The 13758-nt window shown below is 57.4% G+C and overlaps 6 protein-coding genes across 6 annotated transcripts; 5 read left to right on the top strand and 1 right to left on the bottom strand.

The window, feature by feature from the left end:
• Positions 1 to 298: 298 nt before the first annotated feature.
• Positions 299 to 4277, top strand: BKCO1_15000164 (cohesin complex subunit; the record flags this gene model as incomplete). The annotated part of the gene is made up of 4 exons (XM_020271266.1): positions 299 to 329; positions 387 to 480; positions 532 to 4195; positions 4254 to 4277. 4 exons carry the CDS (start codon positions 299 to 301, stop codon positions 4275 to 4277), a joined length of 3813 nt encoding a protein of 1270 aa, XP_020131950.1.
• Positions 4278 to 5031: 754 nt separating this feature from the next.
• Positions 5032 to 5657, top strand: BKCO1_15000165 (carbonate dehydratase; the record flags this gene model as incomplete). The annotated part of the gene is made up of 3 exons (XM_020271267.1): positions 5032 to 5137; positions 5191 to 5231; positions 5295 to 5657. 3 exons carry the CDS (start codon positions 5032 to 5034, stop codon positions 5655 to 5657), a joined length of 510 nt encoding a protein of 169 aa, XP_020132064.1.
• A 645-nt stretch (positions 5658 to 6302) lies between these two features.
• BKCO1_15000166 (uncharacterized protein) lies at positions 6303 to 7521 on the top strand (the record flags this gene model as incomplete). The annotated part of the gene is made up of 2 exons (XM_020271268.1): positions 6303 to 6952; positions 7014 to 7521. 2 exons carry the CDS (start codon positions 6303 to 6305, stop codon positions 7519 to 7521), a joined length of 1158 nt encoding a protein of 385 aa, XP_020131951.1.
• Positions 7522 to 9340: 1819 nt separating this feature from the next.
• Positions 9341 to 10039, top strand: BKCO1_15000167 (thioesterase superfamily protein; the record flags this gene model as incomplete). Its single annotated transcript, XM_020271269.1, has 2 exons — positions 9341 to 9448; positions 9578 to 10039. 2 exons carry the CDS (start codon positions 9341 to 9343, stop codon positions 10037 to 10039), a joined length of 570 nt encoding a protein of 189 aa, XP_020132065.1.
• A 272-nt stretch (positions 10040 to 10311) lies between these two features.
• Positions 10312 to 11235, bottom strand: BKCO1_15000168 (pre-mrna-splicing factor syf2; the record flags this gene model as incomplete). Its single annotated transcript, XM_020271270.1, has 1 exon — positions 10312 to 11235. One exon carries the CDS (start codon positions 11233 to 11235, stop codon positions 10312 to 10314), a length of 924 nt encoding a protein of 307 aa, XP_020131967.1.
• Positions 11236 to 11440: 205 nt separating this feature from the next.
• Positions 11441 to 13087, top strand: BKCO1_15000169 (cop9 signalosome subunit 1; the record flags this gene model as incomplete). Its single annotated transcript, XM_020271271.1, has 5 exons — positions 11441 to 11513; positions 11566 to 11610; positions 11676 to 11956; positions 12008 to 12796; positions 12860 to 13087. The coding sequence occupies 5 exons, from the start codon at positions 11441 to 11443 to the stop codon at positions 13085 to 13087; spliced, it is 1416 nt and encodes a 471-aa protein (XP_020131966.1).
• Between the last annotated feature and the right edge of the window lie 671 nt (positions 13088 to 13758).

A 13758-nucleotide genomic window follows, 5' to 3' on the forward strand; every position in this document is an offset into this window, starting at 1 on the left:
ACGGAAACTTGGCCTGGAGCTCTGTGACGGTAGGTATGTCATTCCGAGCTTGGGCCACAGGGCCACCATCCCATCCAGCGCCAAGCCCCAGGGTGTCGGTGCCCGGGCCTGTTGCGCAGCGCGTACCAGACGCGTCGCTCTCCATCACCTTCACCGATCGCCGCCCGCACCACGCTCCCCGCCGTCACCACCAAGCGTGCCCCCGCGTCTGGTCATGCGCCTTTGCGCGCCGCATTCTATCCTCCACCTAGGTCAGCCTTGCTTCTAAGCGCGCCAAGTCTGCGCCCCGACCGCCGCCATGGGCAAGCTCATCCGCCTCGAACTCTTCAGTGCGCCTCACCCCGCGTAGTGTCCTCGCGTCGCCTTGTGTCGCTGACTGCCCCCAGATTTCAAGTCCTATCGCGGCCATCATGTCCTGCTGTTCGGTGATTCCCACTTCACCTCCATCATTGGTCCCAATGGCTCCGGCAAGTCCAATTCGTAAGTCATCTGCAGAACCATGTGCCTGCATGTCCTGACTCCTGCCCGTAGCATGGACGCTATTTCGTTCGTCCTGGGCATCAAGTCCTCCCATCTTCGATCGACGCATTTGCGCGACCTAGTCTACCGTGGGCGCGTTCTCCGGACCTCGAAAATCAATGCAGACGGCACCGCCACCGAGCAGACGGGTGATGGGCAGACCAACGGCCATACCAACGGCACCACAGGCTCTGATGATGAGGGAAGCACGCAGCGGAGTAGTCAGCGCAATGACCCGCAGACAGCGTGGGTCATGGCCGTCTACGAGGATGATGCTGGCGAGGAGCAGAAGTGGAAGCGCACCATCACGAGCAATGGCCAGAGCGAGTACAGGATCAACAACCGCATTGTGACCGCCAAGCAATACAATGAGGCCCTAGAAGCGGAGAACATCCTGATCAAAGCTCGCAATTTCCTGGTATTCCAGGGTGATGTCGAAGCCATCGCCTCGCAATCGCCCAAGGACCTCACCAGGCTTATTGAGCAAATCTCTGGAAGCTTGGAATACAAGGCCGACTATGAGCGCTTAAAGATCGAGGCGGAAAAGGCTGCCGACGACCAAGGCTTCAAGCTGAACCAGCGCCGTGCGATCAACTCCGAAATCAAGCAATACCAAGAACAAAAAAAGGAGGCAGAGAACTTTGCTCGCAAAGCCGAAGAGCGCGATCAGGCCGTCATCAGACACGTTCTGTGGAAGCTGTTCCACTTCCAGAGAATCATCGAGGAGTCGGGAGCCGAGATTCAAAAACACCAGGAGGAACTCAAGGAGCACCGCCGCAGTATGGAGAAATATGAACAGGCCCTTGAGGATGCCAAGCGTGCTCAGGCAAAGGTTGGGCAAAATGTTTCCAAGGCGGAGCGAGGGATCAAAGAAAAAGAAAAGGAGATCGAAGATAAAGAGAACAGTCTGGTCCCCATTGACGAAAAGATTGCCATCTCGAACCGGAATTTGAAGAGGTACGAGGCGAGGATTGAGGAAATCACCAAGGAAAGCGACGGCCAAACCCGCAACGTCGATCAGCTCAAGAAAGACTTGGCTACCGTCCAAAAGGCACAGAGGAAATGGGAAGAGGAGTTTCGTCAGACAACCCAAAGCGGCCAGCAGTTGAGCGAAGCCGACCTCCAGGAATACAGCAGACTTCGGAGCGAACTCACGAAGCGCACCGCGGCCACCCAGATTCGTGTTGACAACCTCACTCGCCAACTCAGAACCGACGAGGAAACGGTCAACAGTTTGAGAAGCAAGGTTGAAAGCACACAAGCGCAAGCCAAGAAACTGCAAGATGAGCTGCAACAGCTTGGTGAGCGTCGGGACAACACCAAGGCCCAGATCAAGCAGACTCAAAAGGATATCGACGCGAAAAAGAAGGAATTCAACAATCTCACGTCGGAACGCCTGCGCGCTGCACAAAAGCAGACCGAGCTGGAGGAAAAGCTTCAAGATGTTCTCAACAAGTTGCTCGAGGCAGATGATGGCCGCCGTGAGAGTGAGAAGGAGCTCCGTGCCAAAGAAACTGTGGCTGCGATGAAGCGAATTTTCCCGGGAGTCCGCGGCAGAGTACACGAACTCTGCAAGCCCAAGCAGAAGAAGTTTGAGACTGCAGTTAGCACGGTCCTCGGCCGCCATTTTGATGCAATCGTGGTGGACACTGAGAAGACCGCCAAGGATTGCATCCAGTACTTGCGTGACCAGAGGGCTGGACAAGGCACTTTCATCCCGTTGGATACGATTCAGGTCCAGGCTGTCAATCCCAACTTGAAGGGCATGCATCGTGGCATGCGCCTTGCCATTGACACAATCGAATACGACAACTCTGTGGAGCGAGCAATGTCCTATGCTTGCGGCAATTCCATTGTCTGCGATGACCTCAACGTGGCAAAGCACCTCGCATATGAGAAGGGTGTCGACGCGAAGGCAGTCACTCTTGATGGAGTCGTCATCCACAAGGGTGGTCTGATGACTGGTGGGCGGGGACCACAGGACCGAAACGCCCGTCGCTGGGAGGACACTGAGGTAGAGAACCTTCGCCGGTTGAGGGACAAGCTCATGGCAGAACACGCTGCATTGCCCAAGGGTCACCGCCGTGGTGCGGAAGAAGAAGCCTTGCAGGGGGAGCTTGCTGGCCTTGATCAGCGGCTTTACTACATGCGTGAGGAAGTCAAGACGCTGGACCGCAACATCGAAAGCAAGAAACGCGAGCACGCTTTTGCCCTGGAGCAGCTGAACGAGGCTCGGCCGAAGTACCAAGAACAGTCTGAAGGCCTGGCGAACTTGAAGGACACCCTGCAGACGTTCCAGAATTCCGTCAGCGAGGTCGAAGATGACGTTTTCGGATCATTCTGCCAGCGTCTTGGATACGAAAATATCCGAGCGTTCGAAGCCCAACAGGGATCCCTGCAGCAAGAAGCAGCACAGAAGAAGTTGGAGTTCACCCTCCAACGGAGCAAGCTAGAGAACCAACTGAGCTTTGAAACGCAGCGTCTACAGGCCACCCGCGACCGCATCAAGGGCCTAGAGGAACACGCCACTCGTGATGAGCAGTTGATCGGAAACTTGGAATTGCAAAAGGAGACGATTCAAAACGAGATCGACGTACTCAGCGACGAGCTGCAGCAACTCAAGGAGACACTCGCTGGACTTCGAGACAAGTACAATCAGCGCGTGGAAGAAGTCAACAAGCAGCGTCGGGAGCTACAGAAACACAACAAGGACGCTGAAGGCACAACCAAAGCCGTATCTGGTCTTGAGGCCGAGGTTCAGCGCAGTGGCGCCGACCGTTATGCATTGCTCCGAAAATGCAAGATCGACGAGATCAAGATTCCTCTGGCTCAAGGTTCACTTGACAAGCTGCCTTTGAACAACCTGCTTAATGGAACGGCCGATCCTGACGCAATGGATGTGGATGGCGAGGACCAGGGTGCCACGCAGTTGGCTGGTGTCGATGTCCAAGACTATGGAATCGAAGTCGACTTCAGCTCACTCGACGAGGATATCAAGGAAGATGACTCTACCAGGGCCAATGAGCAGCTAGAAGAAGCCATCAATACCCTCAATTCGGCGCTTGACAAGATGGCCCCGAACATGCGAGCTAATGAGCGTCTCGAGGGAGTGGAGTCGCGTCTCAAGACCACGGAGAAAGATTTCGAAAATGCTCGCAAAGCAGCCAGTCGTGCCCGGGGAGACTTTGAAGACGTGAGAGAAAAACGTCTTGAGCTCTTCAACAAGGCCTTCGAGCATATCAGTGGGCAAATCGGAAAGGTCTACAAGGATCTCACTCGATCGGCAGCTTTCCCACTAGGCGGCCAAGCTTATCTGGACCAAGAAGACAGCGAAGAGCCATATCTTGCTGGTCTGAAATACCACGCCATGCCTCCGCTTAAGCGCTTCCGAGATATGGAGCACCTGAGCGGTGGTGAGAAGACAATCGCAGCGCTGGCTCTCCTGTTCAGTATCCATTCATTCCAACCGAGCCCTTTCTTCGTGTTGGACGAGGTGGATGCAGCACTGGACAACATCAACGTTATGAGGGTAGCACAGTACGTGAAGGAGCATGCTGGACCAGGCATGCAGTTTATTGTTATTAGTCTGAAGACTGGCTTCTTCCAGGAGAGCGAGAGTCTGGTGGGAGTGATGAGAGACCAGGTCGCAAATTCATCGAGGACATTGACGCTGGATGTAAGTGCATATTTTCCAAGCTCAGCAATGAGCAGGGGTGCTGACGGACCAATCACAGCTACGGAAGTACCAGGCCGCGTAGACAAAAGCCAGAACCATCGCTGGCGCATTCCAGGATATCGGATGTGTGGTACTCTGTGTTTTCAGGCTTGCATATCGAGATGCGATTCATTTTCACAGCGGCTCTGGATATGGGCGTTCCGGAGAGGACCCGGCATGCTGTTTATTTTTCGAGACGGGGCAATGCATGCCGCAGGCTATCTATTTTCCATTTCAACTGCACAATACAATACAGCACTTGTTTGTCAGGCACACCACTCCCATGTCTTGTCAGCGAGCGCCTACTTCGACATAGCATGCCGTGATCCTTGGCATCACATTACTGACGGCAACAGCAGAAATTCCGATCGGAGAGTCCTAGCCACTTGAAGATGCCGCGAAGGTGCCGAATATGGTCTAGGCTTCTGCGGTTAGTAACATGATGCCTAGATCTGACTTGAGAGATGGGCATGGGGAAGGTGGTGTTTTCTAATCAGTTCCAGGCAGGTAAAGTCAAGGTAGCCACGACCAGAGTTCATTGGCGCTGGATTGCGTGATGACGCCCAGAGCGGGGTCTGCTGCGGATCATCACCCCCCATGAACTCTGTTGGTGTTGGCTCGGCGATTGCACCATCTTTCGATAGCTGCGCTCATTCTGGCAGGATGCTATATTATGTAGACCATCTCCTCCAGCGACCTTACAGTGCATTGATAAATCGTCTTCCCGCGTACCAGACTGCTATCTACGCTGCCAACTCAATAAGGAAATCGTCCTTGGCAATTGCAGATATCTCAACATGACGACTCCAATCCAGCGGAATCTGGCCGAGAAGAACAAAGAGTATGCAGGATCGTTTACAAAGGGGCATCTGGCGCTTCCGCCGGCGAAGAAATATGCCGTTCGTGAGTACTCCTTGGTACATCAAGCCGGATCAGTGCTCACACGCCTCTCCTAGTGACGTGCATGGATGCACGAATCGACCCTGCAGCCGCATTCGTAAGTCGTCTCAGGGAACTATTATTAGAACGAGCATGAGGCTCATCCGCCGTGTTTCTGCAGGGAATCGACCTGGGGGACGCGCACGTCATCCGAAACGCAGGTGCGTCGGCCAAGGACGCGCTCCGCAGCCTGATCATATCGGAGCAGCTCCTGGGGACGCAGGAAATCCTGCTCATCAAGCACACGGGATGCGGGATGCTGACGTTCGGCAACGAGGAGGCGCGGGCGCTCGTGGAGCAGAATTTGGGCAGGGAGGCGGGAGAGGAGGTCAAGGGGCTCGATTTCCTGGCGTTTCCGGATTTGGAGGCGGAGGTTCGCAAGGACGTGTCGTGGCTGGCAGCGCAGAAAACGATCCCGCAGCAGGTCACGGTCAGCGGGTGGGTTTACGAGGTCGAGACAGGCAGGGTCAGGAGGGTGGAGTAGGTCTGTGGGAGGGCACAGGCGGGCTAGCTATTTTGGGGTGCGGATTGATATAGCTGGCGAAGCGCATTGATGGAGGAGCTGCGTCTGCTCGAATGCTGGCGAAGGTGGTTCCTGTCGATCCCGCAGCGTGATCTTCGCCCTAAATTGGAGCGGCAGAAATTGGCAGCGCGCGTGAGCAGCGGGCGGGCAAATAAAAAGGTATCGGGCAGCGGGCGGCGGGCTGCAGCAGAGACGATTGCTCGCACACGGCGTGGATCATCCCTGCCGCAGCCTCCGGACGCCGCTTCTGCAGGGACGGGATTGGCGTGTTTGCCCTTCCGCTCCGCTCGCTGTGCTGGCTAGCCTCAAAACGCCGTCCACCGGCCGCGTCCAACACCACCCCTACGGCGGTCTCAGGAGTCCGCTCACCCTCCTCGCACACTCCTCAAAGGGGACACGCCAGTCTCTCGCTCACGTCACGCGCCTGCAACCGTCCGTCTCTACCTGAAACATCCGCACCGCTGCCCGACTTGCTCACCGCCCGCGCCCACCGACCCTTGTGTCCTCTTCGGCACCCCGACCCGCTGCATCCCACGCCGCTGCACCTCCCAGGCCCGCGGCCCGGCCTCCAGAACACCACGCCCACGCTCCCTCACAGCCATCGCCATGTCGACCGCCGACCAGGCCCGCCCCGTCACCCCGGGCTCCCCCCAGCAGCACCGCCGCGTCTCTTCCCTGGATTTCAACCGATCTCCGCCGAGCCGTCGCTCGTCGGCCGCATACTCGCCCGTGCAGGCCCGCCCGCCGCAGAGCCTGCACCCTGCCGCCAGCTACGGCGAGCTCAACGGGGAGGCCGATGACTCGTTCAACGCCGGCGAACTGGGCAATCTTGCCGACGAGCTGGCTGACGCCGAGGAGGACGACTACGAAGACGGCGAGGGCGACGCTTCCGTGCTGCAGTCGCACGTCGCCGGCCAGAGCCAGGCCCAGGAGCTCCCCAACGGCCACGCCCGTCACTTCTCCCGTGACGACCCCACCCAAACCCCCAAGACGACAGCCACGCTGAGCCCGACTTCGCGAGCCAACCACCGCCGCAACCGCTCCCGCTACGATGGCTCCGACTATGGCAGCGAGAGCGATCTCGAGGCGTCTGACAGCATCTCGGCAAGCCTTGAGGCCAAGATGGCCGCTATTGAACACCTGGCGCGCCGGGGCACCGAGGACAACGGCAGTGCTACCGACGGCGTCTTCATCCGTCTGACCGAGCAGCTGCGGGACCTTGGCAGCCAGGCTGGCGTCGAGAGCGGTGCTACTCGGTACGCATTCAAAGCTCTGTCCGCTCACACACAATGCAGGAAAAGCTAATCCGTGTCACAGCCTGATCACCGCCCACACCGCTTTGACCACCCACCTTACGCACCAGACCCGGCTTCTGACGTCGTTGACGTCGTCGCTCCTTTCTCCTCTCGCCCCGCCGCTCTCCCCTGAAGCCATTGATGCTCTCCTGCCTCTCATCGCCGACGCCCTGACATCCCTTCCCTCGGCGCCTCCCACACCCCTCAACGCTCTGGGAAGCCTGAGTGGCCAGACCCACGACTTCCTTGACACAATCAGCTACCTCTCGGACAGCCTGCACATGGGCCGACAGACGTCCAACCTCGCCCAGAGGCGGTTAAAGGTGGTCAGGGAGGCCATGGGCGAGTGGCGCCGCGAGAACGAGCTCCGCGAGGAGGGCATCAGATGGATTGAGAAGGGTAGCTGGGACAACAAACTGAAGGAGAGAGATGCTGCAAGCGTTTGCAAGGACGTGGTCGGTGGCTTTGAGGAGGCCTGCAAGGGCTGGCGGGAAAGGCTGGTCGCGATGAGCGAAGTCCCCGCGGCTTGAGAGGGTTCGCTGTCGGAATGTGCAAGAGAGGGGAACATGAAGAACAACAAACAGTGATATCCACAACCAAGAGGAGAAGGAGCTGTACCAAAGGCCGTTGGCTTGATACCCAACACCACGACACGAGACTTGATTATTTTCCTCTATTTTGTCTGTTTTTGAACCGGCGAACACAGCAGTACAAGCACCGAATTTGACGATCACAGGGCGGGAAGAATGCATAGACCGGCCAGGGCTCTCTTGTCGCCAAGTGCAATTCGAGAAGAAAGTTTTGGAGTACATGGGATTTCGGGGGCATCTTGGACGGCGTTGGAACGGTGACGGATCACCTTGGAAGGGGCAGAACGAGAAGATTGACTGCCTGTTGACTGGATTGACACGCCCTCCACTTCGCACCCTTCGCGCAGATATGGCCCGGCCGCCCAGCTCATTCGAGACGCATAGCCTCATGGAGAGAGCGCGCGCACAGGCCTCTGGCACTCTTGCTTGTTTCCCTTTGTGGAGAATTACATCTTCATTTCGTGTAGGGACTAGAAGACCTTTACATCCTTCCATTACATTCGTAGACGTATGTATTCTTTTCACAAGTCTGGGGATGTGGGCGACCATGGCTCGTCTGACGTCGTAAGGACGGGCTGCCGAATTGGGTGCTTTGACAGCCATGAAGAAAGGATCTCTCTGATGAGCGTCGACACTACTAGTGCTGGAGATCGGGCAACTCAGTTGAAAAGCTTGTCTCTGACGTGCCGGTCTCCAGAGAATGTTCCATAAATTTAGCCACCAGGAGCGCTGACGTAATGAGCTTCAGGGTCAGGGCCGCCACGTGGCTCGGCAATCAAGATAAGCTATGGCTCGCCGACTACCGGCTGGGCACCGAACTCCGGACACCAAGAGACGGGAAGACCGGCACGGAGCAAGGGTCTCGGATCACCTTGACTCGTCTTTGCTCGAACAAAGACGTATAAGTCGAGATGCACATCCACATCTTAGCAAGGCTTTGCGGGAGCACTTTCAACGATGCAGTAACTGAGAATGTCTGAGTTTCTGATCGTTTCTCCTCCACTGTGTACCTGAGCAAGTACAGCGGCAGGGACTGGTACCAAGTCCAAGGCGATACAGACATCTTATCTGAACAACAGGATCCGAGCTGTGCACTTCGATCGGGATGTCTCTCGGCCGATAGAGCTGCACAGTAGTAACTGGTCCGATAATCTGGTCGGCGGACGCTCACGATATCTTCTATTCGGAAGAAAACCCACATCGAAGAAGACGTCCAAGCTTTAAAAACACCATAGCGCGCTCCAGAACGCCATCAAGCCTTACGATGCCCCGACGAAGGGAAGAGTAACGTGAGCCGCACTAAGCCCGTTCGGGAAAGAGCCGAGGCATTCTCGGATCTCCGAAATCGCGTCCTACCTCACGCACTTCCCGTGGGTCCACACTCTGCCAGTCCCTTCCACCCCAGCCCCTCTTCTCTTTCGACTCAGGCCCTTGCCCTGAGAGCCGCGTACACACAAGGCTCAGTGCTCCGACGTGCCCGCAGTGGACCCGCAACGCTCTTGAAATTTTCCCAAGATACGTCCGTAGATTCGGCCGACGTAGCCCTGCTCGTTGCCCCCTTCCGTTATCCACCATGAGGTGAGTGGGTTTTGCAAATGTTTATAATAGCATCGGAGGTCCCCCCCTTCCCCCGGGGCTTGTCCATGTTTGCTTGTTTGTTGGCTGGCTCCTGAAACGTGCAATTGTTGGACACGCTCCGTCTTCGTTTCCCTCCGAGTCCTTCGTTTGTTTTGAAGCACAAAAGGCACTTTTCACGGAAATGGCGACCCCCTACGATCCTCTGGCGCCTAAATTTGATGCTAGTAAACCCATCAAGGAGCGTGGCTCGCAGTACATCAAATACGTCATGGAGAACCCAGACTACAAGGTACGTCTTTCCTTCCCCTCTCTGCTCCCCTTCACAGTTTCTATTCTTCACCTCGTTCTTTTTTCTTTTTCTTATCAAACACGACCGACAAAACTCCCGTCGAGTCCCGGCTGATTTCCCATTTCGCAGCGCTTCGACGCGACGGCGATCCGGCAATGCGAGCTGCTGTCGGCGCACGCGCGCGAGCCCCAGGCGGCGGACCGCACGGCGCCGGTGGCGGCGACGGCGTGGAAGGTGTGCGTGCCCGAGGAGCTGACCAACGCGGGCGGGGCGCTGCACGGCGGCGCGGTCGCGACGCTGTTCGACATGCTGACGTCCTTCACCATCTCGTGCGCCGCCGGCGTCGACGGCACCGGCTGGGAGGTCAACAACGTCAGCCGCACCCTCAACTGCTCGTACCTCAAGCCCGTCATGCAGGGCGAGTGCATGCGCGTCGAGTGCGAGGTCACGGCGCTGGGCAAGCGGAACGGGCTGTGTCGCGGCGTCATGCGCAAGTGGAACGAGGAGCGCGAGGACGGCGCGGGCGGGGACGTGTGCTACACGTGCGAGCACGGGAAGGTGAATACGGGCATTGGGGCTTCGAAGCTCTGAGCGGGGCGGTTCTTGTTTTTATTAGGAGTGTTTGTTTATGGTCGTTCGTTTTGTATGGTTCAAGAGCAGTTTATTTGGATACCCGGAGACAAGAAGGATAATTAAAACGCTTTTCACCTTGGCACTTCTGGCTCGCTGCATAGCTTCAGCATACCTCTTCTGCAAACGAGTTTCTCTGTGTGAGATTGGCGTGACTGAGCCAAGCCCCAATCACCAACCATATCCCCAGAGTGAGCAGAGCACCCAGACTGTTTTTCTTATCGATAAGGGGTCTAGATGGCGGTGCCGCGCTCGAAGCTCTCGCGGATGTCGGCCGTGTACTTGTTGTAGAAGCGGGCCAGCTTCTCGTTGAACTGCTTGTTCTTCTGGTTGATATAGGTAACGTCGCCGTTGTCGTTGTCGTTGTCGATGCCGCGGGCGCGGCGGGCCTTGAGACGGGCGTCCTCGGCCTTGCGGATGTCGGCCACCAGCTTGTCGACGGCCTCCTTCTCCGGCCGGTGGTTGATGAAATCGGTGCTATCGGCAGTCGTGTAAAAGGAGCCGTCGCGGTCGACGGCGATTAGCTCGCCGTCCTCCATCTCGATAATCTCCAGCCCGCCGTTTTGCGCCGCGCGCTGTACCGCCTCCATTTTCTGCCGCTCGTACCCGTCCAGGTCCGGTTTGAGGTCCCGTAGCTGCCGTTTATATGATTTCGTGGCGTCCTGCCGGTAGTCCTGGAAGGCGACGTCCTTGCGGTGCTTGCCCTTCTTCTCCATGCGGCGGTCCCAGCGCTCGCTCTCCTCGACGGTCCAGTCCCAGGCGCGCTTGCGCTCGAAGTCGTCGCCCTGCTCCTGGGTCTCGGCCTTGAGCAGCTTGTGCGAGGCGATGGCGTGCTTGCGGTGTAATGCGGAGAGGGCGTTGGGGTCAATTTGAGCGCGTTGCGCTTCAGCCGTGGATTCCTTTAGGTTCGACTTGCGGGCGGCGGCCTGGCGAGCCTGCAGGGCCTTGAAGCGGGCCATGCGATCGCCCCCCGACGCGACAGGCTCTTCTTCTTGGGCATCTCCGGCAGGCTGGTCGGGCTGGTCGGGCTGGTCGGACTGGCCAGGCTGGTCAGGCTGATCGGCGGCCTCGGTGCCGTTTTCGACGAAGCGGCGCTTGGAGGGCTCGTCGTTAAGGGCGGCGGCGGTGGGCGAGGCCTTGCGCTTCCCGGCGGGCATGGCGGGGTGGATGCGCGTGCAGCGGGGTGGTGGGGAGGGTGGTGGACGATGTGGTGATGGTGGTTGCGGCGGGCGGTGACGTTCTCTGGCGTTGGTGAGGCGTTGCGGACGCCTGGAACCTCCGCCGCAAGCTGCCCATGGTTCCCGCCGCAGCTGCTGCCTCTCCACCAACCCGCCTCTCCCCGCCGCTCGACCCCCAGAAACAATGGCGCCGCAAAACGTCGAGGATGCCCCGCTCTTCATAGAGGCGAAAGCCCAGGGCAGGGTCATCGTCAAGGGTACGCCGACCTGCCCAACATCTCCGGCCTCCACTGACGGAGCTCCTCGCAGATCCGCCCAAGTTCGATTTCGAGTCCTACATCGCCAACTATGAAGGTACGAACACGCCCCCTTCCACTCGCGAGCTCGCCCCATGTGCTGATGCAGCTCCGTCGCCCCAGGCAGGACCCGTCTGGAACGTTTGCTCTTGATTGGCACCACCTCTAGCTACCTCTGCGTCGACGCTCTGCACGCCGCCATCGCCGAAGCCAAGCAGGGCAAGGACGTGAGCTACTACACCCTCGCCACCGATAAGCTCCACCAGGTCGACCCTAATGACCCACTCTCCGTTCCGGACGTGCAATGGTGCGAGCGCAAGACGAAAGAGGTGAAGTCGGAGTTGGAGAGCTTGGAGCAGCAGCTCAAGCAGTACAAGAACAACCTGATAAAGGAGAGCATAAGGGTTCGTCATCGTCTCTTTGCTTTCCATCACGCAGAAGCTGACGCAGCGCAGATGGGCCACGACGATCTGGGCCAGTTCTACACGAGCATCGGTGACCATGCAGCCGCGATGAAGTCATACGCCCGCGAGCGCGACTACTGCAACAACACGGGAAACGTTGCCGACATGTCGCTGAAGCTGATCTATTCCGGTATCCTCCAGCGCAGCTGGTCCACCGTCAACTCGAACGTCTCCAAGATCCAGCCCATGACCTTGAATCCCGACGACAAGACCAGACTGGATTCCCTTTGCAACGCTGTCCTGGGCCTTAGTCATCTGGCATGTGGCAAGTACAGAGAAGCCGCCTGGCAGTTCCTCCTGGTCAGCCCGTTATTCATGACGCTAGAACCGCAGGCACATATCACATGGCAGAAGCAGGTTCTCACTGGGAATGACATTGCTGTCTACGGCGGCCTCTGTGCTCTTGCCTCCATGGACCGCTCCGAATTGCAGCGTCTTGTGCTTGACAACAATGACTTTCGCCAGTTTCTCGAACTGGAGCCGCACATCCGCCGTGCCATCTCATTGTTCTGTGGCAGCAAGTACACGCAGTGCTTGGAGATCCTGGAGGCATACCGCACCGATTACCTCTTGGACATCTACCTCAACCCACACATCAAGGAGCTCTATGGCAAGGTTCGGAGCAAGAGTATCGTCCAGTACTTCATTCCCTTCAGCTGCGTCACACTCGACCAGATGGCCACGGCATTCGCCCCTGTCGGTGACGTATCGATCGAGGACGAGCTGACCGAGATGGTTCAGCGCGGCGTGCTGGACGCCCGCATCGATCTGGTAGACAAGGTAAATCCACTCCCACCCGCTCCTTGTCCGCTTCTCGTCAAAGTGACTGAACCGTCTTCGCAGCTTCTTATCGCTCCACCGACCAATCCTCGCACCCAGGTTCACGCCAACGCCATGAAGATGGCTGAAGACTTTGAGCATTCACTCCGCGTCCATCTCGTTCGTCTGAACATGATGAACGAGGGCCTTGTAGTCAAAGCTCCCAAAGGTCACCACCAGCAGAACCAGAGCCAGACACTGGAATCGGGATTTGACCCCGTGCAGTCTTCTGGCAAGGGCTGGGCAAGCTGAAACGGAGATGGGGTTCGAAATCTGATGAAGGCTCACGACTTGATTGAATTTACTTAGTTTCTAAAGGCGTTATGTGGCGATGCAAAAGAAGCCTGGCGTGCAATGACCGGAGTTTAACGCTTCAGAAGACAGGGACTGGATATGCGGGATGGCGGTGGCGACGGCGACCCCCGCGTGCGAGGTTCTAGAATCTTTCGATTTTGCCTCTCTCTAAGGAGGAGGGAGATGGTCTAGACGAACACTTTTGTTTGGTCGCTGGTACCTCGCTAGCTAGCGTTTGATGGTTCGCGACGGGAGTCCCGAAGAGACGGTTACGGTGCCGGTACAATCCGCGATGAGGCATGGGCCCTGCAAGAAGAACAATGGAGATGCTCACTACAAGTATCCTCTTTTTTTTTCTTTGGTCCAAATCTTTTTCAACGTGCTAATCTCACAATGACTTGGAAGCCTGTGGAGATAGAAGATTGATGAGGACCGAAGCGCTACACTAATGTCATCTTCTTCATCGACGTTGTCACGTTCTGTTGACAGGCACTTGAGATAAGATTAAGAAGCTTACTGGTTACCGACCGAGTGGAACACACTGGCCCCGTCCGGCTGACTTCCTTCCGCGCCGCCACCGGCGCGTCTCGGGAAAGCTCATCATCATCCGCCCACCCATCCACCCCCCC

This window comes from Diplodia corticola (genome assembly GCF_001883845.1).
Source record: "Diplodia corticola strain CBS 112549 chromosome Unknown scaffold15, whole genome shotgun sequence".
Classification (NCBI taxonomy): Eukaryota; Fungi; Ascomycota; class Dothideomycetes; order Botryosphaeriales; family Botryosphaeriaceae; genus Diplodia; species Diplodia corticola.